This window comes from Carassius gibelio, chromosome B11 (genome assembly GCF_023724105.1).
Source record: "Carassius gibelio isolate Cgi1373 ecotype wild population from Czech Republic chromosome B11, carGib1.2-hapl.c, whole genome shotgun sequence".
Taxonomy (NCBI): domain Eukaryota; kingdom Metazoa; phylum Chordata; class Actinopteri; order Cypriniformes; family Cyprinidae; genus Carassius; species Carassius gibelio.
The window spans coordinates 9,839,290-9,855,558 of record NC_068406.1 but is presented as its reverse complement, the minus strand read 5'-3'; the positions used below and the strand labels follow the sequence as shown (position 1 = coordinate 9,855,558).

Genomic DNA, 16,269 nt, shown 5'->3' with positions numbered 1-16,269 from the left:
TTTGATGAAGACACACAAGCCAAATGAGTTACACATTTGTTTTTTATAGAAATCTTCCTTCCCTTCCAACATCCACAGATTAGTACAACATGTATGCCAATGAACATAATTTGTAAACATTTGAGAGCGAGACAATCTGAAAATACATTTGCACAAAAATATTGAAAACATTTGGTGCCAATATTGTACCATGACAGTAGAACTATTCACACTTTTTATTACATCATCCCTTTTTTTCCACAAAATACAAAATATTGTTCTAAATGCAATGCAGTTATGACGTCGACATTTAAGAGGATGAAAAAATCTGATGTGTCTGAAACATTGGCACTTTCTAAGAATAGGGTACAAAAACATTAACCTATTAACCTTAAAAGCAGATTTAAAAGATCAAAGATATTATTGAAGATATGATGCATAAGAAAGATTGTAAATTTTCTATTGTAAGTTTCCAAAAACTTCTCATCAGAATGTGAGAAATGTCTGAATATGGGTTAAAAACTTGATATGTAATTTTTATTGTGGCGCTCTTGTGACAAAACTAAAATAAAATACCATAATGGGTAACATGGTTGCAAATAATTATTTTTCACTCGGCAGGGGATAGTTTGCCAAGTGTCGATTTGTATTCAATGGCAAACATATATCATATAAATTATAAAGAGAAATTGATATATACAAATATGTATGTATACTGAAATGGTTAGGAATATAGTTAACTCAATGTGTACAAATTTACAAAATGGAATGATGTGTTGGGGATGATAATCAGGTTGCGGGCAAATGTGGAATAGCTAAATTTAATAAGTTGGTAAAATATCTAATATAGATTAATTGAATATGAATTACTTTTCATATTATATAATATTTGAACATTCTTAATAGTTCTCTTTAAAGGAATAGTTCACCCCAAAAATGTAAATTATGTCATTAATTACTAACCCTCATGTCGTTCCAAACCCACAAGACCTTTGTTCATCTTCAGAACACAAATTAAGATATTTTTGGTGAAATCCAAGAGCTCTCTAACCCTGTATAGACAGCTATGCAACTGAGACGTTCAAGGCCCAGAAAGATAGCAAGGACATTGTTAAAATAGTCCATGTGACATCAGCAGTTCAAGCATAGTGTTATGATAAAAAAATTTGTGCGCAAAGAAAACAAAAATAATGACTATAACAATTTCTTCAAATTGTTCCGAAGATGAACAAACGTCTTACAGGTTTGGAACATCATGAGGGTAATTAATTTTTGTGTGAACTATCCATTTGAGTGATTTGCTTGCTCAAAAAATTACGCCAGTTTATGCCCTATTCATAAAAAGTGCCATTTTTACTAAAATAGAGCTTTTTGACTTTTTGTAGTAAGAATCTCTTCAAAGAGAAAATATTCTTATAATAATCAATAAAGCAATCATAAAATACATTTAATTTATGCCGGAAAGTCTTAAAATTGATTACAAAATCTCTGTGCAGCAAACGTTTAAATGCATAGTTTACAAATGTTGATTCAAAACCAAAATTTGAGTGTTTGGGGTGGTGGAGCCACTAATAAGATGAGATTAGCATTACAACAAAAAATATTGTATTCTAAAAAATACAAAGTGCCAGTAAAAAGAAAAAAAAATGAGAGACGGAAAAAGCAACCTTTTTAAGTGCTTTAGACTCACATTAAAATACAACAGATGTCCAGTATGGCTACAATAGCTACAAAACGTTCTTGGAAGAAAAACAAAACTCAAACAAACAGAAGAAATCAAATGACATCATTGCTTAACAGCTAAACATGTATAACAAACCCATTCTATCCATTGGGAGAATTAGAATCTTCATAGAAACAAAACAAATATCTATTTAATGAAGTAAACCCCCCCCCCCCCCCCCCCATATAACAAGAAAAAACCCTAAGTGGGTAAGAGAGCATTTAACAAAAATAATGGAAACAGGTTAAAGAACAAATCAAATCACACACTGCACAAAATCCATTATTCAAAATGTAAAAGGCATTAAGCAACTCAATATCCCTCCATGAGAAGGCAATTGCATGTGCAGTGCTCATGATGCAGGCAAGAGCAATCAAACAAGGCCTGAATTCTGCAGGAATGCAAATGAAGACGCTTCGCAATACAGGACTTGAGAAAAACAGGTCAAAGTGAAAATACTACAGAACAATATCACAATGCTACAGACATCCCATCACATCTTACTGTATGTACAATGAAACATGATTTTCCTAAAGGAATATTTTAAATACACCTCTTTCTTCCGTGGAACACAAAAGAAGGTATTCTGCAGAATGCCCGAGCTGCTCTTTTTCCATACAATGAAAGCAGAAGATTTATAGGTCCAAAAAGATACCAAAAGCACCGTACATGTAATTTATTGTGTTATATGAAGGTCAAAAATTTCAGTATGTTCTTTACACATAGCAACTGTATGGCTTTACAAAAAAATATATATTAAAGCGCAAATCAAACATATAAATTATTTTTGTTTTGTTGCTTTTTGTATAGTCAGGACATTCTGCAAAACATCTCCTTTTTGTCATGCAGGTTTGGAACAACAGTACAAATTAGAAAGAATAAAAAAATGACATAAAATGTTAGATGTTTGCACTCTTGTAATACAAGGGCAGCTATAAAAAGGAATAAAATATCCCTATGCTTGATTTAAGCATACAGACTGAAAATATTAACCCAACAGTACTAGAAAGTATGCATAAACCATCAATATTTCATATGATCCATTTTCCACTAGATCTGAATATAGAGACTTATTATCTATGTTTATGATACGTTAAATGAATATTCTAGGTTAAATACAACTTAAGCTTGTATTTAAAACATTAACATTACATCAATTTAGGTTTTAGGGCAAATCGTTTCTTGAAATAGTCAAAAAAAAATTCTGTGCACACAAATGCTGTCAAAAGTCTTTAACGCAGAACAATCCTATAAATAGTTGAAGTTTTAGTTAGTAGCTGTTTTCGTCGGCAAAAGACAAAAAAAATAGCCTTTAGAAACAATTAGCAAAATTGTTGCCTATTTTCATTTAACTGGCAACAGACAACAAGACTAAAAGGCACCACATTAGCATGAGTGTGAAAGAGCAGTTTCTTCTACTCCGATCAATTTATGTTAGGTATAAACATGGAGCGTTGTGAACTGTGGGTAATCACACAATACCTGAGAGATTAATTTGAGATGCTGAACAGTTCCTGTTTTCATATATATATATATATATATATATATATATATATGGACACACACACATCCCTTTGTATTTTTATCATTGGTGGTCCTACAAGGAGGGACTAACAGAGCTCGGTTTCTGCATTTTGAATGTCAGCATTTAAGCCTTGTTCCAGTATAGCATCTACTGCATGTCAGTTATAAATCATGGCTTGTTGATTTTAAGACTCTTAGAGGTAGAATTTTATATTGTGCAACATATGGGCATTAATTTCCTATACTGTTTTATAATTGGAGATTAAACGCTTTAAAAAAAAACAAAAAAACAACAACAACAATAACACACCGATATTGCATTGGCAACAAATGAGGACAGCAAAGAGTGGCTGCAGTATTTGGTTCAGACAGTGATCTTTACTGCAGTTGTGCAATATTCAATTCTCTTTAAGAATACAAACTCCACTGGACTTGTTTGGGTATTCTATACAACGCCTGATCAGAAAAACTACTTAACAATTAGTAGTAATGATTCTTTTAAATTATACATTACAAATGACATACACTATTATGCAAAAGTTTAGGGACTTCTGAATAAAGTCTGTTATGGTCACTAGTGCTCATATTTATTACAAAAATTAAAGTAATAATGGTCTACTTACACTTTTTTTATGTATTTACTATAATGCACACTAAAATATATCTGTTGCCTTCAAAAACACACGGCAGTTCTGAAAGAACATCAATTGAGAAAAATGCATGGTCTAATCTACCAGCAGAGGTTAACTGGACCATGCTAACCGGCTACAACAAGGACAGACACTTCTGACTGGGCATTACAAACAGCTTTGCCTTGTTGTCCAAGGTAGATTGCATTCTGCCGGGGGATTGAATCTTGCACAACTCCGGGAAAGCTGACAAATGCAGGAATGGTTTTGAGTATTTGGCCCGGGCTCTACAGCCAGCCATCCAGTTACGGTACGCATCCAACCGATCTCCAGCAATCCAACTATCCTAATGGTGGGATGAGGCTTTAAGCACTGAGCCGGTGCCGTTCCATTCCATTTTACGCTGTGTACGCTCCATTAGATTAATGGTGAATCGGCAGTCGATTGGAGTAAAGCAAGTCCTTGGGGCCTAATGGCTTCCAGTCTTTCAGAGAGGAGGGAATGTTTTATACGAAAAGATTTGCATGATAAGCATAGCCGCAGTGGCATATCTGGTGGTGTTACGGTAATGGTTCAATGGCGTTGGGGCGTGTTTGGAAACACGCTTCATTAGACAGTCGCCATCAAGCATTGCAGCGTGGGCGATGCCAATCTTCCCTACTCAAAAATGTGCATCATGCTCAAAGCACCAGAAAAGATGAGGTTAATGCTAGAAGATGTCACTTTAAAATGTGTTTTCCAGTGATGAGGGTCACATCAAGAACGTCCTGAATGTTAGACTCAATATTCATAAAGAGATAGTACACCCAAAAATGAATTAAACGTCATTTTGTTGCAAACCTCTGTGAATTCTTTCTTCTATGGAACACAAATGATGATATTTTTTGTATCACGTGTCTCAGAATGAAGGTCAATGGGGTCAAATGTTGTTGACTTTCATTGCATGGATGTTCTCCAGAAGATTGTGTTCCTCATACAAAAGAAAGACACGCAGGTTTGGAATGACTTGGTGGACTATCCCAAATAAACTTGACTTCTGCTGATTGTGATTGCAACCATTTCTTAAAGTGGGATTCATGTTCATGTGGCTCTGGAATAATAAAACGCTGTCAGGAGCTTGTTTGAGGGTTGCACAGCTAGCTTTACAGGTGACATTAATGTAATAAAATAAGCCAACTAGTTCACTACTGTTCTGGATGGCTAGTAAACACGAATAGGAGCAAAAGCCCTAGTAAGTGCAGCTTGTTTTCATCTAAGTGCTGTTTATGTGGTTACAGAACACTTTAAATACAAAGCAGTAAGTGCAGCATGAGGACAAGTACAAGATAAAACAGAGGTCACCATTATCAAAATCACAAGGCAAAGGGGCGGTTTAGCTTGGCAAGGCAGGTTTGTTTGAGGACTTCCCAAACAAAAGGCAAACACCAGTTGGGACGAGGTGAACTTGTTGGATTATGTACAAAATGATCCCTCTTTATCCAATTCAGAACAAGGATCTTGCTGTACAAACACACGGTGCTGACGTCACGTGAGAATCTCTTCTGCGTCTGATCGGAGTCTTAAGCTCCACAAGAAACTGAACACGAGGAAATTCAATCCAGATCCTAATCTAATGATCAAACAACGGGACGTTTTACGATGAAATCCCATTTTGGCAGCCGTGCAGATCGACAGCCATCTGCTTTAGTCACACTAGAGCCGATCCCTGAAGACCAGCGCATTAAAAAATAGCAACGAAAGATTTACTGATGTATCCGATGGCTTGATATACATCCCAAGGAAAAGTTTCAGTGACATCACAAAGGTTCAAGAGTCAAATGGCGGTCAAAGATGTTTTTTTTTACTGAAGTGTGCCAGATCAGGTGAAGAGAATGAGGTTATCCTGCGTTTATCAATCAAGAACTTGAGGCAAAGATGAAGTGTGCTGGTCTTTGTCCCCCTCTTATGTCTTCTGTGGGTCGGGTGAGAGAGGGCCGGGCGTGTTGGTGCCGTCTAAATTATACACGGGAACAGAGAACTGCGCAGAACTCAGTACAGAAGGGAACTGATAAAAGGAAAAGAAACAGAATGAAAAAAAAAAACTGAAAGAATCCTTTTTGGAATATTGTGATTTTATTGTGAACATCTCAATGTGTCTAAAGGTAGTTTTATTAGTGTTGTTTTAATTAACTGAAAGAAGAAAAAAATATGCTTTTGACCCTTACAATGTATTTTTGGCTATTGCTACAAATATACTCTTGCAACTTCAGACTGGTTTTGTGTTTTAGGGTCACATATTCTACACCCCAATCCCTACCCAATAGCTAAACTTAATAACTACCTTACTAACTATTAATAAGCAGCAAATTAGCAGACATCACTCCCATTATATTCAACAAATCTGTTTTCACTAAAGCTCTGATTTTTGTCTGGCTCAAATCAGTGGAATTACAGGATATTTGAGCACCAGCACCATTTCTAGGTGAAAAGAATATCTGTTGTACTCGCAGATGATGTGACTTGAATCCAAATCATAAAATGTGATTGTAGTCTTGAGGAAGTTGGGATCACATTTAGGTTTGGAACAAGTGTGAAAACAGCCATAGTAAACAATTTCAAGGGGCTCACCTGAAAGAGGGTATGCGTGCCCTGTCTCCGGGCGGGACTGTGGGGGGCCACCGGACTGAGTGTGCTCCAGAAATGGATATTGGACAGAAGAGGACTGGGTGTGAGCAGCAGGGGTGTCTGCAACAAATGGGAACTTTTTCAGACATGTATACAATATGACTCTTGTTCCAGCTTGTATTCATTAAAGACGCCTTTCCAAATGCTCGTGGCACACAGTTTTTGCAAGAAGCATAACCCTGAAATATAAATGTTTAATTAAAAGTAGCTTAATGAGACTTTAAGAAGCAATAAGAATTAATCACAGGGCAAGGGTGCTGCATTTCCCCGAAAACAATAAATAATAGATTTGAATTATAGTGTATTTCATCTTTCATCTCGCTGAAGAGACAGCAGGAGGTTGATCCTCTGGGGCTGGCTGTATAAGTGCTCGTAAACGCAAAGATTGTGCAGTCTTAACGAGGTGATCCGTCAAAGCAGCATCCAGCTAAACCTCACCATATGATCACTATCATGTAACAGCCAATGAGTGTCTTCCAGGCACATCGTCGAGAGTTCGAGTGGTGCACTACTGCCCTCTAGTGTTTCCGAATTACATTCATGCAGTGATGCTCAAATCTGGCTAGAGTTTAGCTCCAACCCTAATCAACAAACAAACCTACCTGTGATTTTCTAAAATCCTGAAGACACTCATTAGCAAACTCAGGTGTGTTTGATTAGGGTTAGAGCTAAACTCTGCAGGAAAGTGGATCTCATGAGTCAGATTTGAGGATCACTGCATTAATGCAACCAAAAGGACTTCAATTAGACCTCATCATATTCCTGTTCAGGATATCCACACATTTAGAGAAAGAAAGAAAAAACTATGTTGGCTGTAATTGGTCATTTTCTTTTAAACAACACACCCTCAGAGAAGGCGATGGTCATTGGTCTTTTTATTTTTGTGGTTGTATAACATACCTTTACTGAGATGGATAGATAATGTGACCAGACACCAAATGTGCTGATGGTCTGATGAGTCTAACAAATCAACGACAGCAAAGAAAAGAAAACAGCATTGTCCATGCGAGACGGGGAGGTCAGGAGGAGACTGACCTGCAGTAAGGCCGTAGGGATGGATGGGCTGTACAGATTGAGAGGGCTGAGGTCAGAGCTGGTCACCACCAGTGTGGGCATCAACTCCAGGCCTTTGGGTTTCTTAGACTTGCCGCTGAGATTGCGCAGTGGAGATTCAGACATCTCAGACACTGGAACAATGTCCTTGGAAACAGAGGTGGGCTGGTCCTGAGAGATCAAGACAGGGAGAGAAAGAAGGGCATGTTCTTCTGTTTGCGAGGTCAATACACTGCAGGATTTTAATAGGATTGAGATAAATACTTAATGTTTACAATACACAATATTCTTCATTTAGAAAATTATTATGCTACATTCTTATTTGAAGTGATTCATTCCTATTCATGCTACAGTTTGTTACATTTTAAACAACATAAACATAAAATATTACCAGATTTTCCACACAAAATCTAATTTAGCCATTGCCTGTATTTGAAAATAACACAAATCACACTGACTGGTTCTGAGGTGGCATTGAATTTACTAAGAAGAGTCACCTAAAGCTGAATCTCATAAAGAATCATTTTGCAACAGCAACTCTCTGAATCAAATACAGGCGGATCGTGAGATGCCTAAAGATTCCAGATTCATTTTCAAATCTACTTGTGCATGTATCTGGTTCCGAAAAAAGCAAATGTGAAGTGAAAACTCCTCCAAGCTGCTAGCTTATCTTCTAGGATTTGACACACCACCTTCCCTCCCACAAGATTTATATTTTATTGGATTTCCCCAGAGGCAGAACTGCAGAAGTGAGCATCAGCACTAAGTGTCATACCTGCAGCTGTAACTCTGACGGCTGTGAGGAGAGGGACTCAATTTCACTGTCGATCACCAGCTCCTGGGAATCTGTCATCGGAGAAGAGGAGGGTGACTGGGAACGTGTGAGTGGAGATGAAGAGATTCTTGAGAGCGGGAAGCCCATCATGGCATTCTCTGAGGTGGGACTCTCCACATGCGAGACGCCGGTCTGTTTGGCCTCAGGTTCTGCTGGATCGGGCAGTGGAGCTTGGGCGGGTTGTGTTGAAAGTTCAGGCGTCCCTATGACAGATGGAGTGGGGTGTCTGTTCTGTGGCATGGCCCCAAATTTAATGACAGTGGGTGGCTGGGGCGACTCCTGGGCTGCCTTGTTCTCCATTAGCTTTTCTCCTGGATTTTCAACCTTAATGGATTTAAAAAGTTGCGTTCCCGACTGAAGAGAGGTCAACGTGAAGGATGTATACAAGCCAGAGTGGATATAGTCATTCCGACCAGACGATTTGGACTGACCCGGTGTTCCTGCTCCTCTGTCTGGGGCAGCTTTGCTGTCTTTATCCCTAGAGACGTTTGCAGGTTTGTCGGAGAGGGGCAGAGGTCCGTTTGAGACGCCGTCTGCACCCTCCATTCTGGCCATGACATCTCCCTTTAGGATATCAGGGTACGATACAAAACGATACACAAACTTCTGCCCGTTTACTTTTTTGATGATGTTCTGCAAGGAAAAAAAACAGACAATTTGAGAAAATTCATAGTTAATGATTGACTTTGTCCTAAAGACAACTAAAAATATATCTAGGCAGTCACCCGAACAAATAAACTAAAACATCTCGCATGCACATTTTTAACCTGTGTTAAGAGACTACAAAGAATGTGGAAAATGATACTTCTTGTCCTGCGGTGCCAAACGAGGCACCAAACCCTCGGTTCCCACTCAAGAATCAGCTCCTAGCGAGAGGCCATGACTTTCTTACTGCACTCAAGGGCTCGGTGACCCTCTTGGTTCAGTTCAGCGTGACTTGATTGTGTGTTTACAACAACAACACTGATGGAGGAGTGTGGGGGTGATGAGTAGCAATTATAATAAACACTGATTTACATATTGAGCACAACAGTGTTTACGGGGCCAATCAGAAAAGCCTGTAAGATTATCTCATCCAAAGAATGAAAAATAATTATTTCATAACTTTTAATTGCAATCTATAATTATTTTATAATTATTTTATAATTATAAAACTAAAAATATTTTTTTTTTTATAAAATATTATATTTTAATATAATTTTACATCATTTATTTAGAATTAATCATAATCGCAGATTGTATTTGCATTCATACTGCTTGTTTCCCCACATACAATGAAGTGAAATCAACTGAACTGGAACAAGCAAGTTCCACAATGACAAATGAAAAAATTTTTAAATATAATTTAGACATATTTAAAACTGATAATGTAAAGGTAGAACTTTGTTTTGAAATAGTTGATGAAAAAGCTGAATATTTAAAATGAGAAAGTTGCTCTAATAGAGTGTAGACTTCTACTTTAAGCATTTTTAATATGGAACTTTTATCTCGTTTTTAGATAACTGTTATTTTTATCTCGGCTTGTCTAACAGACATTTCTTGCTGGATGAAGAACCATCACCTTCAACCCAACCTTGACAAGACAGAACTGCTTGTGGTTTCACAATTTCACCATCCAGTTAGGCACATCAACCATAACTCCTTCAAAAACAGCCAGAAACTTTGGAGTTATGATTGATGATCAGCTAACTTTCTCAGACCACGTTGCAAAAACTGTCCGGTCCTGCAGATTTGCTTTATTCAACATCAAGAAGATCAGGCCCTTCTGCACAACTCCTTGTTCAAGCTCTTGTTCTGTCCAGGCTGGAATATTGCAATGCTCTCTTGGCAGGTCTTCCAGCCAGTTCTATCAAACCTTTACAATTAATCCAGAACGTGGAAGCAAGATTAATATTTAATGAGCCGAAAAGAATGCAAGTCACACCTCTGTTTATCAATTTGCACTGGATACCAATAGCTGCTCACATTAAATTCAAGGCATTCGATGTTTGCCTACAAAACCACCACTGGCTCTGCACCCATTTACCTAAATTAATTACTTCATACTTATGTGCCCTCTAGAAACTTGCGTTCTGCAAGTGAACATCACTTTATTGTGCCATCTCAAAAAGGCACAAAATCTAAATTCTATTGTTTTCCAATTTGGTTTTATTTTTATTTATTATATAATACAAAAAAAAAAAAATTGCAACATGTACTGCATTAAGCTATCTGAAACTTATAGCACTTGTGTATAATTTCTCTTTTGTTGATTTTGAATGCTTCCATTTGTAAGTGGCCTTGAATAAAAGCATTTGCTATATCAAAACAATCAAAGGTTTTTATTTAGCACAGTAGCTAGATTAACAAATAAAACCAGATTCCACCCAAACTAAATATTCCCTCACAGTTTAATAGTAATGATTTCATGAATTTCTTCACTGATAAAATAGATAACATCAGAAATACAATAACAAATGCTTCAGCTTCATTCATTTCACCCAAAGAAAAAATACAGTGCTTTACAACTATAGGACAGGAAGAGCTTAATAAACTTATCACTGTATCTTAACCAACAACATGTTTATTAGATCCTATATCCACTAAATTACTGAAAGAGTTGTTACCTTTAGCCGCTTCTCAATATTATTAACTCATCGTTATCTTATGGCAAGGCAAGTTTATTTATATAGCACATTTCATACACAAGGGTATTTCAAAGTGCTTTATATAAAAGAAAAGAAAACAATAATAATAAAAAATTATCACAACAATAAAACAGTTTGAAAAAACTAAAAAATGATTTAAAAGGTTTAAAATGATTTAAAAGGTTTAAAATGATTTAAAACGGTTTAGAATAGAAAATGATTACACATAAAATATAGTGCAATCATTTCGGACATCGTACAGTGCTCATTCAATAAATGCACAACTAAACATTAGTTTTGAGTCTGCATTTAAATGTGACTAATGTTTTAGCACATCTGATCTCTCCTGGAAGCTGGTTACAACTGCAGGCAGCATTATAACTAAAGGCGGACTCTCCTTGTTTTGTGTATTTCTAACTGACTGGATCCTAATGATCTGAGTGGTCTGTTAGGTTTATATTCAGTGAGTATATCTGCAATGTATTCAGGTCCTAGGCCATTGCGTGATTTATAAACAAGTAAAAGTACTTTAAACAATTCTAAGTGTAAAACTGGAAGCCAGTGTAAGGACCTGGGGACTGGTGTGATATGCTCAGATTTTCTGGTTCTAGTCAGAATCCGTGCAGCAGTGTTCTGGATGAGCTGCAGCTGTCTAATGGTCTTTTTGGGAAGGCCAGTGAGGAGCCCATTACAATAGTCCACCCTGCTGGTGATAAAAGCATAAACAAGTTTCTCCAAGTCTTGGCTGGAAACAAAACATCTCATTCTTGCAATGTTTCTGAGATGACAGTATGCTGATTTAGTTACTGCTTTGACATGAATACTGAAACTAACGTCTGTCTCCAGAATCACACCAAGATTCCTGACTTGATTTTTAGTTGTTTGACCCCTAGAGTCAAGGTATGCATTTACCTTGAGACTTCATATTTGTTTACAAATGCAAAGACTTCAGTTTTCTCCTTGTTTAACTGAAGAAAGTTCTGGCACTTTCAATTGTTATGTTTCATCAATGCATTGGCAGAGGGAGTCAATGGGGCTGTAGTCATTTGGAGATAAACCTAGGTAATTCTGGGTATCATCAGCAAAGCTGTAATAGTCAAATAATGAGAAAGAACCAAATTGCCTTAGTAGGAGCATATACAGGCTAAACAAGAGCGGTGCAAGAATTGAGCCTTGTAGGACTCCGCTTGTCATGGATGTCCAATTAAACTTTAGGTCATGTCTCAAAACCATTTAAGATGGCTGTTTTTAAACCTCTAATTAAGAAACCACAACTAGATCCTAGTGAACTGGCAAATTTCAGACCCGTTTCAAATCTTCTGTATGTCTAGAATTTTAGATAAGATTGTGTCTGCTAAATTATGCAAAATATTTTTATATCTATGAAGAATTTCACGCAGGTTTCAAGCCCCACCATAGCACAGAAATTGCACTTTCTAAAATTACAAATTACTTTCGTCTTGCGTCAGACTAAGGCTGCACCTCATTGCTAGTTTAACTTGATCATAGTGCTGCGTTTGACACTATCATGACATACTCATAGATCAATTACAAATCTATACGGGTATACAAGGGTTGGCTTTAAGATGGTTTAGATCTGACCTGTCTGATCACTACCAATTTATTTAAACGGGGAGTCATCTAAATTATCACCAGTAAAGTATGGAGTGACACAAGGATCTGTTCTAGGTCCTCTGCTATTTTTGATATACATGTTGCCCCTTGGAAATATTATTAGAAAATACAATCATGGAAGGCATGACTATCTATGAAAACAAAACAAAACAAAAAAATGTTAGTCTGCTCTACATAAAGTTATCAAACAGCTTTAAAAGACATGGAATATTGATCAAAAGACTACCTTTATGATCGTATTTTGACAAACCACATCCGCATCTCTCATAATCAGTTTGGACCATCATGAAGGTGAGTGAATGAAATGCTGCTGACTACTGAGATATTTCAAATACTTGCAGACAATACACACCTTGTCATAGTAGTAACGCAGAGCCCGGCTGAGTTTGTCGTAGTTCATGCTGGGTTTGTTTTTGCGGGCACCCCATAATCTGGCCACCTCCTCCGCCTGCAACAGTTTGAACTCTCCATCCTCATTGGTCCAGCAGATGAGGTGGTCATTGCTGGGATCCAACAGAAGCTGCAGCAGGAACTGCCACAGGGTGACTGAGCTGTCCATGTCTTCTCTATTCGCAGACCTGGGGGAAACGTTACCTTCCGAGATCCTGTTTGCGCTCACAGCCTGACCGACACGTCACGGCATATTCCGGCAAATATTCTGACAGAGGCTAAAATCAAAATCAAGATGCGATTACATAAATTAGATGGGTGCAAATAAATGGCACTAAGTAACATAACCAGCATTAACAACTTATTCTATTAACCTTATATTTTAAAAGAGCAAACATAGAACGTCAGTTCAAAAACATGGTAAATATGCGCACCATATTAAATACCAAATGGTACTGGACTTTAGCGTAATCCTGGCAATGCGGAGAGTGCAGGATGAATGTGTGTGTGTAAGCAGATTAAATTAAAACTAAATCTGTCCTGACTCATCCGATATCCAGCTGGTAGTTGCCAAAGAGAGTGAAAAAAAGTCTCCCACATACAATCTGACAGAACAGAACACACAAATATAGAAACACAGAGGCGAGACGTGACAGCTTTCCACAGACTGTAGGAGACAACGTCTGGGAATTTTAAAGAGTTCAGGACAAAATGAACCTAGAAATCATCACCAAATATATAAAGCTCAAGATTGTGGCCTGTTGCATGATAGCGTTTGCATACTGTAAATGTGACAAATGTGCATCCTTAATTTAATGGCAAAAATTAGATTGTTTTTGCTTATTTTTCTTTATTAAAGACTGAAATGACCCTAGATTTTTACATAATTACACTTTTAAAGGTGCCATGGAATGCACTGATTGAATAATTCAGAAGCAATCTTTGCACAAATCCAGCGCTAAACTGCCTCCCCGTTTGTGAGGCACTCAGTCCGGTGTAAAATGTAAGCACAAAGTATAGGACTTTACAGTTGTTGTTTTTTTTCCGGGACATTTCCTTCAAAAATGAAAGTTAACCAGCACGCCTCAGTGGACTATGGAGACTGCTATGTTCGTTGGTGCATCCCAACACACAACACTTTAAACGGCTCTTTGGCGCTGACATTTTACCTCCGGCAGTTACAGCAAGAGAACAGTAAAGGCAGACTGCTGTTTATATGCTAATAGGGCAGAGAGTGTAACAAATGGGCGGGACTTTCACTGACTATGTCATCATAATCTGGAACTGATTGTGTGGAGAGAATGTTTATGTTTGTTTAAATTATAAAACAACTAGTGGGTGGATTTTTACCATTATAGGCTGGTTGTTTTCACAGACTGCAGCCACACAACTGTGTTCAAAGTTATAAAAGTGATTTTTACATTCATACGTTCAAGATAAACTTCATTTCAGTGTAATGGTGTATGTTGCCATCATATATATCTGGATATTTAATATAAACACTAAATTTACACTTACACCTGAATGGTTTTGATCCTAGGTGTCTTCTTATAATGAATATTTCATATTTCCATACAGAATACTATATAAAACTTTAAATTGAGACACACACACACACACATACCTTTGTTTGAGCTGAACTTAAAATTCCAGGGACTCAAGGCATTCAAAACTGTGACAATAAATCTTAAATGTTTATTTAACCCCAAAAGATCTATGTAAACTCGCATAAAACTTTAATGAATAGGCTATTGTTGTATAGGAGTAAATGCAAAACCTCCGCAATTCAACTACATTTAACAGCCCAGACGGGTCAAAGTACATAATTTCTCATTCGTTTTAGTTTTCAAATTCTCTTACAATTCTTAATAGGTTAACAAATTACATAGTGATTGAAAACATACCCAAATGTCTCAAAAATTATGAACTGCAACCTGTTAGAACGAGTTTCGTTAGTTAGCATCGAGCTAATGTCTGTCAAACTCACCTGAGAAGCTTTTTGCTCTCCAGACTCGGTGGGATTCCGACGGATTAAAGCCAAAAAAAGAAAGAAAGAAAAAAAAAGAAAAGAAAAACTACAGACTGTTTTATTGTATTTTTACATCGTGTAAAAAGATTTGGTGGTCAGCTAGCACAGCGCGCTAGTCTGCTAGCTAACGGAGTCTTAGCAAACTTTAGACTCATTAAACTAACATGAGCTGATATAAATTTTACTGTTTAAAGCGGTTTAATGCCTTTTTATAATGAGCGCGACAAAAAAAAGGGCAGAAAAGGAGAAAGGGATATGCTAACGTTACAGTCTCTGCATCTCACGTAAGTTACTCATATTTTTAGCTTGCAACCACAATAATACAAAAACAGGAAGCAACAAGCAACAAGCCCACCAGACAGAACACTTTCACTCCAACAGCGCTCAATAAAACTCCAGAACAAGCCTCAGATTTTATGAATCTGTAAGAAATTATGTCCATTCAGTTTGAATAGCGTTAAAATCCTTACTGAAGATGTAAGTTCAGCTGCGTGAAAAATGCAGTGAAGCCAGTAAAATGCAGTGAAAGCATGTAGGTCATCTCATGATGGATTTATCATTTCATCTATGACCATATTAAAATGCATTACGTTACCGATCAATGTAAAATGCTATTCCTTGGTCGAAATAAACTCAAAATTGAAATGTTAAAAATGAAATATTAAATAATCCTCATTCAGTTTGATTGCACTTTGACATTTAGGATAGATATGAAATTACAGATGATTGACAGACATACAGATAAGAGACTAACCCCAGGTTTCACAAACATGGCTTAAGCCTAGTCCATGACTGAAATTTAAATCTGAGCTTTTTACACTGAAAGAAACTTTCACGGATTGATCACATCTGTGTCTGCGAAACTGGGACTATGTGTTCTTAAAATATACAGCAGGACTATATAAGTGGAGAGCAAAATGTAAAAGGAGATTAAACATGAATAGGTCAGAAAATTTACCATTCCGCTTATACCAAAATTAAATGTTCATATCTACGTATATCAATTATCAACAACACATACACTAAACAGCCAAAAGTATGTACACATCCCCTTCTGATGCAACTGGATCAAAATTGACCACACCCTCCGTGATTTATTTATAACAGTCTCATTTATACTCATTTTCCAAGTGCGTATAAAAGAGTGGCAGAATAAAAGTGTGATTGCAGTCTGCCTTCCA

At 37.0% G+C, this 16,269-nt stretch overlaps 1 protein-coding gene across 1 annotated transcript; it reads right to left on the bottom strand.

Moving 5' to 3' along the window:
• Positions 1-24: 24 nt before the first annotated feature.
• On the bottom strand, positions 25-15,976 carry LOC127968112 (ETS domain-containing protein Elk-4-like). The gene is made up of 6 exons (XM_052569016.1): positions 15,047-15,976; positions 13,022-13,337; positions 8,348-9,040; positions 7,555-7,743; positions 6,463-6,579; positions 25-5,899 (listed from the first exon to the last, which is right to left on the bottom strand). Exons 2-6 carry the CDS (start codon positions 13,226-13,228, stop codon positions 5,798-5,800), a joined length of 1,308 nt encoding a protein of 435 aa, XP_052424976.1. The 5' UTR covers positions 13,229-13,337; positions 15,047-15,976; the 3' UTR covers positions 25-5,797.
• Positions 15,977-16,269: the final 293 nt, after the last annotated feature.